Source organism: Miscanthus floridulus, chromosome 2 (genome assembly GCF_019320115.1).
Source record: "Miscanthus floridulus cultivar M001 chromosome 2, ASM1932011v1, whole genome shotgun sequence".
Classification (NCBI taxonomy): Eukaryota; Viridiplantae; Streptophyta; class Magnoliopsida; order Poales; family Poaceae; genus Miscanthus; species Miscanthus floridulus.
In genome coordinates this window covers 73,452,702-73,461,054 of record NC_089581.1, presented here as the reverse complement: position 1 = coordinate 73,461,054, position 8,353 = coordinate 73,452,702, and the positions used below count along the sequence as shown (strand labels likewise).

At 40.4% G+C, this 8,353-nt stretch overlaps 1 protein-coding gene and 1 pseudogene across 1 annotated transcript; both read left to right on the top strand.

Moving 5' to 3' along the window:
* The first annotated feature begins 3,691 nt into the window (after positions 1-3,691).
* On the top strand, positions 3,692-4,378 carry LOC136539128 (uncharacterized). The gene has a single exon (XM_066531069.1). It carries the CDS (start codon positions 3,875-3,877, stop codon positions 4,376-4,378), a length of 504 nt encoding a protein of 167 aa, XP_066387166.1. The 5' UTR covers positions 3,692-3,874.
* A 795-nt stretch (positions 4,379-5,173) lies between these two features.
* LOC136536718 (uncharacterized) lies at positions 5,174-7,497 on the top strand (annotated as a pseudogene).
* The last annotated feature ends 856 nt before the right edge of the window (positions 7,498-8,353 follow it).

Below are 8,353 nucleotides of genomic sequence, written 5' to 3'. Positions count from 1 at the left end.
TTCAAGTTGCGTTAGATTCATATCGATGAGATCTACGTGTTAGTAACAGTGGTTACCATATTACTATTTCTGAAATTTCATGTTTAAATCATATCTTGATTAATAATTATGCAACTAGATTTTATAAATAGAATATGATTTGTTTTACTTTAGTTTTATAAATCAAATCTAAATTTGACTTAAATGATAATCTCTATACAATATCATATATATGTTTTTATATAATTAAAACACATGTAGCTAATAGTTTTATGAGTAGATCTTTCGGTAGTTGTATCTTTTCAACCGTAGCTTCGATTAGCGTGCTTCTCGCGTCTTTGTGTTCGTAGTGAGACGTAGATTCATTTTATAAACTTTTTATCTTGATTTTATGTTTGGTGTACTGTTCTAATTTAGATCTATTGTTTGCATCATGTATGATTGTATGGATGCTTGTGTGGTGCTTTATGATTATGTCCAGTCGGTGAGGTATACGTGGTGATCAAGAAGAAGAAGAACATTGAAGATTAAAGCTTACCGAAGGATCGGTGTTTAAGGCAAGTATAGCATGGGATCTTCCTTGTTGTCCTATACACCTTTAATCATTTAATTCATACTGCATGTGTCTACCTTAACTACCACTAAGGATTTCCTAGTAATTTGTACTTGTACCTTGATGCCTTTGGGATATGCATTGGGTAGCTTTGCTAGTGCTCAACTACAACCATGATCTTGTAACTTGACTAATGGTATATGCGATAAACACTAAAAGATGTTTTTAGCAACATGGAATCAGGGGGCTAGAGCATTGGGCTGCTTTTATGGTGCTCTAGATTCCTCTCCCTAAGGACTTATCTGTAAGTGATCATCCGGGACTTACAGTACAGCTGTGAGGGTTATATGGCTCTGGCTTTAGCTCAGTATGAGGACCTTTTCTAGCTTGTTAGAGGTTACCTTTATGGCGCAAGAGGGGCTCCAGTTTGTATGATCTTGGCCTGCCAAGAGAGTGCACTTTGGTTTCTTTGTATATTGTTAGTCACTCCTTGGAGGGGGGTTCATGCTTGTTGATGGGGAAACCTTAGCAGCCCTAACTTATTAGACGAACCTTTGAAAGGCTTCATAGTAAACCCTGCCAACCTTCCTTGGTAGTGGGTCAAGAGGCTCGTGACCTCAGGCGAAAGGGTAAATCATGACTCACAGTGAAAGTGTACAACCTCTGCATAGTGTAAAACTGGTATATCAGCCGTGCTCACGGTTACGAGCGGCCTTAGAACCCTTATGGAATAGATGATGAACACTAATGATATGGATGATGAAGATGTTCACTAATGGTTAATTGTTTATGCTATTCATTATTCATGTTTGCCTAATCATGTATTTATATGGGCTTGTGATGAACTTATTGCTACTTAATTGCTAAAATCATGACTCATTAAAAGCTAATCGTAGTTAAACCAGTGTCAGGCTTTTGAGCCTCATGAACACCATGTTATATTTGTTGAGTATGATATGTACTTATGCTTGCTTTATTTTTTAATTATTTAGATAAAAATCCCAGATGGGTACCAGATTGCTAGAGTTTAGAGGAATTAGGCTTGTGATCAACCAGTCAGTTGTCCCTTTGGATTTAGAGTCTTCGCCTAAAGATCGGAGTTGTCTTTCCGCTGTCTATACTCTGAGGTTATAATCTTTATACTATTATGCTATGTATTTAAGCATTGTCTATTGATATTACATTTATTTGTAGCTATATGTGAGATTTGACTTCCTGGGCTCACATATGGTGTGTATCTAGTTTTGTTCTTAAAACCGGGTGCTACACTCTTCCTTCGCTCACGTAGCCGCTAGTCGCGAGGCCACCGTTGTCGCCCCGGCATCCCATCGCCGCCTCTCCTCCGCCTTCTTGTCGCTTCGACTCACGCTAATGGTGAGCCTGCCTCAACCTATCCCGCTAGGGTTTTGGTTTTCTTCTCAGACTGTTTCTCGCTGCCTCTCCTCCGCTAGGGTTTCGCCTCAACCTACCTGAGCCTGATCTAGTGCCACCGTCACCGCCGCCGCCGCCCGCCCGTAGACGTGACCACGTCGGCTCGATCTCCACCCTTGCTCCATGACTGCCCCCACCTGGCTACCTTGCCTCGTCCCAAGAACCGGTGAGCCCTTCCTCTCTCCCAAGAATATCATGTTTTATCTGGTTTCGGGTCTCATCCTCTCTTCTCTTTCTTGTAGATCCTGGGGCTGCCGCCGCCACCTCAACGCTCGACTGCGTGAAGCTTATCTAGTGCCGCCGCCGCCCACCGACCGGACCGCACCGGCTCAATCTCCACTGCTCCATGACTGCCCCCGCCTAGCCGCCTTGCCTCATCCTAAGATCTAGTGAGTCCTTCCTCCCTCCTCCTTGTCCCTCCCAAGTTTGAGCTTCTGCGACTTGGATGTGTACCTTTTACTCATTGGATGTGCTTATAGTAGCATGCTGAGAATATCATGTTTTGTCCAGTATATAATTTGACAAATTTATCAAAACCAGCACTTATTTTGAAAAATGGGAAACAAGTCAAATCTAATTCCCCATAATTCTCAAGTCTTGTTAGTTCTTTGTTTCTTTTTTTGAAGGAATGTCTTGCCAGTTTTACATGGCAACACTACCAAATACTAGTAGGATCTAAATGCATTTAGGGCCTGTTTTGATTGTGGCCTATCAAGCATGTATGGTCCAGGTAAACAATTCTAGCCCCAAAATTCTACAATCGGACGTGTGGCAACTATCCCTGGCCGAGGCAAATTTCCCAAGCAGCAATCAAACAGGTCGTTTAGGCTTAGAATTAGCCTTACGTACTTGTCAGCAACCAAGCCCAATAGCCCACATGACTAGTATGTTTGGTGGTCCAATCCAATTCTATACGACGGCAATTGTCCTCAAAAAGAGGATAACCGAAAATTGACAGCATGCAAGTACAGTTGAGTTGGGTTGTCTAGCCTTGTTAAGCATAGTGGGTCATATTCCTTTGGCTTTAAAATAGATAATTTGGATATTGTTTTTGTTGTCAGTCCTGTTCTAAAAAAAATGAATGCATACATGCCTGGATGAGTAGGTGCTGGATCATAGAGCTACTCAAGGATCCATGACCACTCACTCACTACCGAGCTTTGCTTGTGCTTGGCTTGCTTCTACAAGGATGGATTGATTTGGTTCTCCTTTGCTTGTGCATAGCATAGCGCATCAACACTTGGACTAGTATTAGGAGTTATGTTGGTGCTTCAAGTATAGTTGTTTGATCGATAGACGCAATAGTAGTTTTGATTGATGCTGATGATTGTTTGATTGCTTTGGATTCAGGAGTTGTGTGCCTGTTGCTGCTTTCACCTTATTTCACCGGTGCTTGCTCTTGTTGTTCAAGGGAGCTAGGCTAGTCTTTAGTCGAGTCTGTGATGCTATGCTGATGCATGCAAGCAGTTGTAGCATAGTGTCTTCCATGGCAGCCAGCCATGGGCCAAGGTGCCTTTTGATTCTGCCCTTGGCTCCATAATGTCAGATTCATGTAACATTTTTTAGATATATATATTAGCCTGCAAACATCTTGGTTGTCTGGAGTGTCTCCCACTTCATTTCATTCTATCTGCGGCCTACTGTCGGAGCCACAGACAGCTGTAATGCTAACCAAACCTCTCTAAGTATAGAATGTTATAGAAAATAATTAGGTACTTCTGACTTTTTTAGACTTTTAATACTTGTTTTCTCTACTTATAATACTTGTTTTCTCAACTTTTTTAGACTTTTAATACTTTGAATCTGCCCTTCTAATACTTGTTTTCTCTACTTTGAGTGCTCTCCTTTTCTCTAGTTGATTTGAATTGGTAATATATATGTAATAATATAATTTCATATATGTAACACTAGATGGCTTCTTGGGAAGAGCTTGCTAGGAATTTTTTGTTGGAAGAGGAAGAAGAAGATGAGGAGCTATTCTTTGTTCTTCTCCCTGCTATAATGCCCTTTCTTGATGAAGAGAAAACACCTGAGCATACCTCTTCTCTTCCTAGTGCTAAAAAGGTTAAAGAGATCCTCGAAGGACACGAGAATTGGTGCAAGGAAGAATTTAGGATGGAGGCTGAAATATTTAGAACTATAGCAAACTTTCTCAGGGCCGAGAACTTGCTGCGTGACACACGTGGTATGATGATTGAGGAGCAACTTGGTATTTTTATGTTCATGCTCTCTCATAATGCAAGCACAGAGAGGCTAAAGAAGGAGTTTCAACATAGTGGTGAGACAGTGCATAGGAAAATATATGATGTCTTCAATATCATTCCAACATTAACCCAAAAATTCATCAGACTTCCGAATCCAAGCCACACACACATGAAGATTACATGTGACCCTAGATTTATGCCATTCTTTTAGGTCGGTTAATACATACAGTACACTTTCCTTAATACCATTCCTAAATACAATCCAAATCTTTAGTAAATTTTCTTACCTGCAGAACTGCATCGGCTGCTATCGATGGTACGCATGTCCCAATCACAATTGGACAAGACAAGGCCTAGTCCCTATAGAAATAGGAAGGGGACACTATCGCAGAATGTTATGTTTGCCTGTGACTTCGACTTGAAGTTCACTTTCATCTCATCTGGTTGGGAAGGATCCGCATCTGATGCAGGAGTGTTGCGGTCTGCTCTTGGCAAGGGATTTACTGTGCCAGCAGGCAAATTCTATCTTGTAGACGGTGGATATGCAAACACACCATCATTCCTTGCTCCCTACCGAGGAGTTAAGTATCATCTCAGTGAGTTCAAGAGACGTGGCCAGAGGGGAAATGCATATGCCAACTACAAGGAATTGTTTAATCATCAGCATGCGATTCTTCGAAATCACATTGAGAGGGCCTTTGGGGTTCTCAAAAGCGGTTTCCAATTCTGAAAGTGGGGACACATTACCCAATTGAATCTCAAGTTATGATTTCAGCAGCTGCTGTTGTGTTTCACAACATCATTAGAGGGTTGAATGGGAGTGAAGAGTGGCTAGACATCATACCTGATAATATCAACCCATCAAATTATGTCGACATGCCAGAGGGAGACACTAACTACCCAAGTGAGATGGAATCAAACCATGGAAATACCCTACGAGACCAGATAGCCCATCAGATGTGGGCTACCTACAATGTGTAGGATAGTAGTGTTTGGAATGTAATTTATGAGTTATGAGTTATGTATTTCTGTAATACATTATGTGATGCAACATTCTGTAATAAATTCTCCAATATATTCTATAATATGTTATGATTTATGTATTTCTGTGTGATGCAATATTCTATAATAAATTCTTCAATACATTCTATAATATTTTATGAGTTATGTATTTCTGTAATTATTTCTTGCAGCAATGTCGAAGGCAAGGGCTACATGGAACTCTAGATATGAGAAAGGGCTTGTTGACATTATGAGGGACCATGTGAACATCCCCTTGTTCAGGGGTCAAAATGGATGGAGTGGAGAGGGTTGGAGAAGTATCTCAGAGAAGTTTACCCAAATGTATCCTTTAGCACGCTTCACAAAGCAGCAGCTACAAGAGAAGGAAAAGGAGCTAAAGGGCAGCTGGAAGGCGATACATGTAGCGTTAAAGGATAGTGATGTTGGTTGGAATGACTCATTGGCCATGGTCATTGCGGAACCGGAAAAATGGAAGAAACTAATAAATGTAAGATTTTTTCACTGAACCAAAAAATTGTTGCCATATTCTGGTTGCAAGTACTAACTATGTTGTTGTCTTGGTATTAAATAGGATAATGGAAAATGGCTAGGTTCCAGAAGAAGCCGTTTCCTTTATATGAAGACTGTACGTCATTGTATGCTGGTATGTTATTTGAAACTTCTCTCTAAGGTTATGTAGCCTTATTGTTCTACTTGAGAGTAAAGCACCATCTAACTTGATAGTATGACTGTGCACTGCTTTTAGTTTAAGTTATAGTATGCCTGCACTTGAACAGGAAGAGTTAGTTTTTATTAGTCACTCTCACAGCCTCACTCGCCCACTCTCTAAATGCAGCGAGCGATCTCTCTCTGCTTTTTTTTCTCGCCTTTGCTTTGCTTTCCTATATGCTGCAAAGGCGCACCGTTAAAAAAAGGAAGAAAGAAATAAGGAGATCTATAGTTCACATCAACTGAGCACTATAGTGTTAGATCAGCATTTGCATAACCAGTATATCTGTAGCGTCTCTTGGTTGGCCGCTCTATAGTTCCCTCACCATCATTGTCAGTCCCTCCAGTTGAAGGCAGTGCCAGCCTCTGCTCTTGATTCTTTATCTTAGGACAAGAGCCCAAGGTGATGTGCCTCCTGAGATGACTAGTCCCAGCAATCTTTGAACCAGAGTTGTAAGCAAAGGTTTGCTTGCAGGGCTTCAATAGTGAAGTGCTCCCATACCAAGGACTTCTTTCTCCTACGTCTGGTTCCAGTAGTAGGAGGGGTTGTTACCTCAGAAACAACCAACTCATTTCCTTGAACCAAATCATCACCTTGGGAATGGTAAAATCAGAACATTGTCGAAGTGCAAAAATGGCAGGGGTTTGATTCTTGAGCATAACAGAACCGACAAATACATCATAATTTCACGATAGAAAGTCCTAGTAATCAAAGGAACTAGAGCACAACTCCAAAAATAAGTTGTATTAACAACTACACACTAAGTTCCTTCCTCAACAGCTCATATTCTTACACAGGCTCATTCAAATCAATAAATCCTATACTTTATTTTTCTTGTTTAGACAAGATTTAAACCATAGGAAGTGTTCCTATTTTTCGCCCACCCATCAGTTTCTAGTAAAAGTAGTAACTCTTCCTTTTTTTGCATAGGAAGTGTTGCTACAGGAGATCTAAACTTCACATCAACTGAGCACTTGCAGCCTGCTCCTCTTGTTCCTATTGCTGCTCCAGCTGCTTCGGCTGCTCTGGTTACTCTAGCTGCTCCTGCTGCTCCAGTTGCTCCTGTTGCAGTGTCTGATAGCACAAGTCTAGGTGCTATTTTTGATGGGCTAGACGTCTCAAGTGCACGCAATGAAGCTCAATCTGCACCTTCCAATCAAGATTCTGTGCAAGAAATGAGTGGTGGGAGAAAGTGTAAGCAAAGTCATATTGGTGCTGCTATTGATGGTTTTGTGCAGTTTAAGAAGATGCAAACAAATAAAACCATGGAAGCTCTGAATGAAAAGAAGAAACAAGACGAAGCATTTTCAGTTGACAAGTGTCTTGATGAAGTGGATGCAATGGAACTTATTGATGTGGAGAAGGCGTATGCTATGAATATCTTCAAATCTGAGATTGACAGGGAGGTATTCATGAAAATGAAAAACAAAAATGTTCGTTTGATTTGGCTCAAACAGCAGATTAGGTAATGCTTGGCTGCCACTGGATTAGTTTACTTTGGTATGACTTAGCTGCTAATGCTTTTCCTTATGCTAACTTGCAGTGCTATCTGTGGAGGCAATGTTGGTGGAGGCAATATTGGCAGAGACAATGTTTGAATTGAGAAGATATCAGGTATATTATTTGATCCAACAACAGTTTTCAGTGACTGATCCTTGAAGAGCATTTCTGTCTAGTCTTAATTTTCATGTGTGCCGACAACTTTTCCACATTTGTAATTTGCTTATTGTGGCTGTAAGATAACCTGCTGCTGCCTTGTTTTGTTTCGTTGCAGCAGAGAATTGACAATAGGCCATCTCTTGTTGTCCTTACTGTACTATTGAAGTATGACAATAGGCCAATTTAAACTTCACATCACCGAGCACTTAGAACCTCACTTGCTCCTCCTGCTGCTCTAGTTGCTAAGCCTATATGGCAATAATTCTGCTAAGCCTATATGGCAATAACTAAGATCTAACCAACTAATTGTTAGTAAGGTATTGATCTCCTGTGGTAAGGTACAATTGTGTTGCTACACAAGTATTGACCCAAGAACTTTACTTGATATGTGGTTTTTTTATGGAATATGATCTGACGATGGTCAAGCATGTTCATTTTCATTGTTTATAAACACAAGCATGTTCATACTACAGCTGAGTTTCTAGAAGTATTCAGGAAGTAAGGTGTTGAGATGTTTCACTTCTTGCATGTATTACACTGCAAGAAACTCAGCTGACAGAGTGACAGGTGTAGCCTGTAACGAACTTTCGATTCCATTCCATGTTTGTGTATGATAAAAGAAAAGAAAGAAGCCTCCACTAGTTGGTTTGAGCTGAACTGCCTCTGTATGTGTTAGTTTGGTGCGGCTTTATTCTTTAAACTTCTTTTTATATATGATTCATTCATATACAAACTTGTTGGAAAAAGCCAAATCTGTTACAAGAACTCACCATTTTCGTTTTATGTTATTTGTAG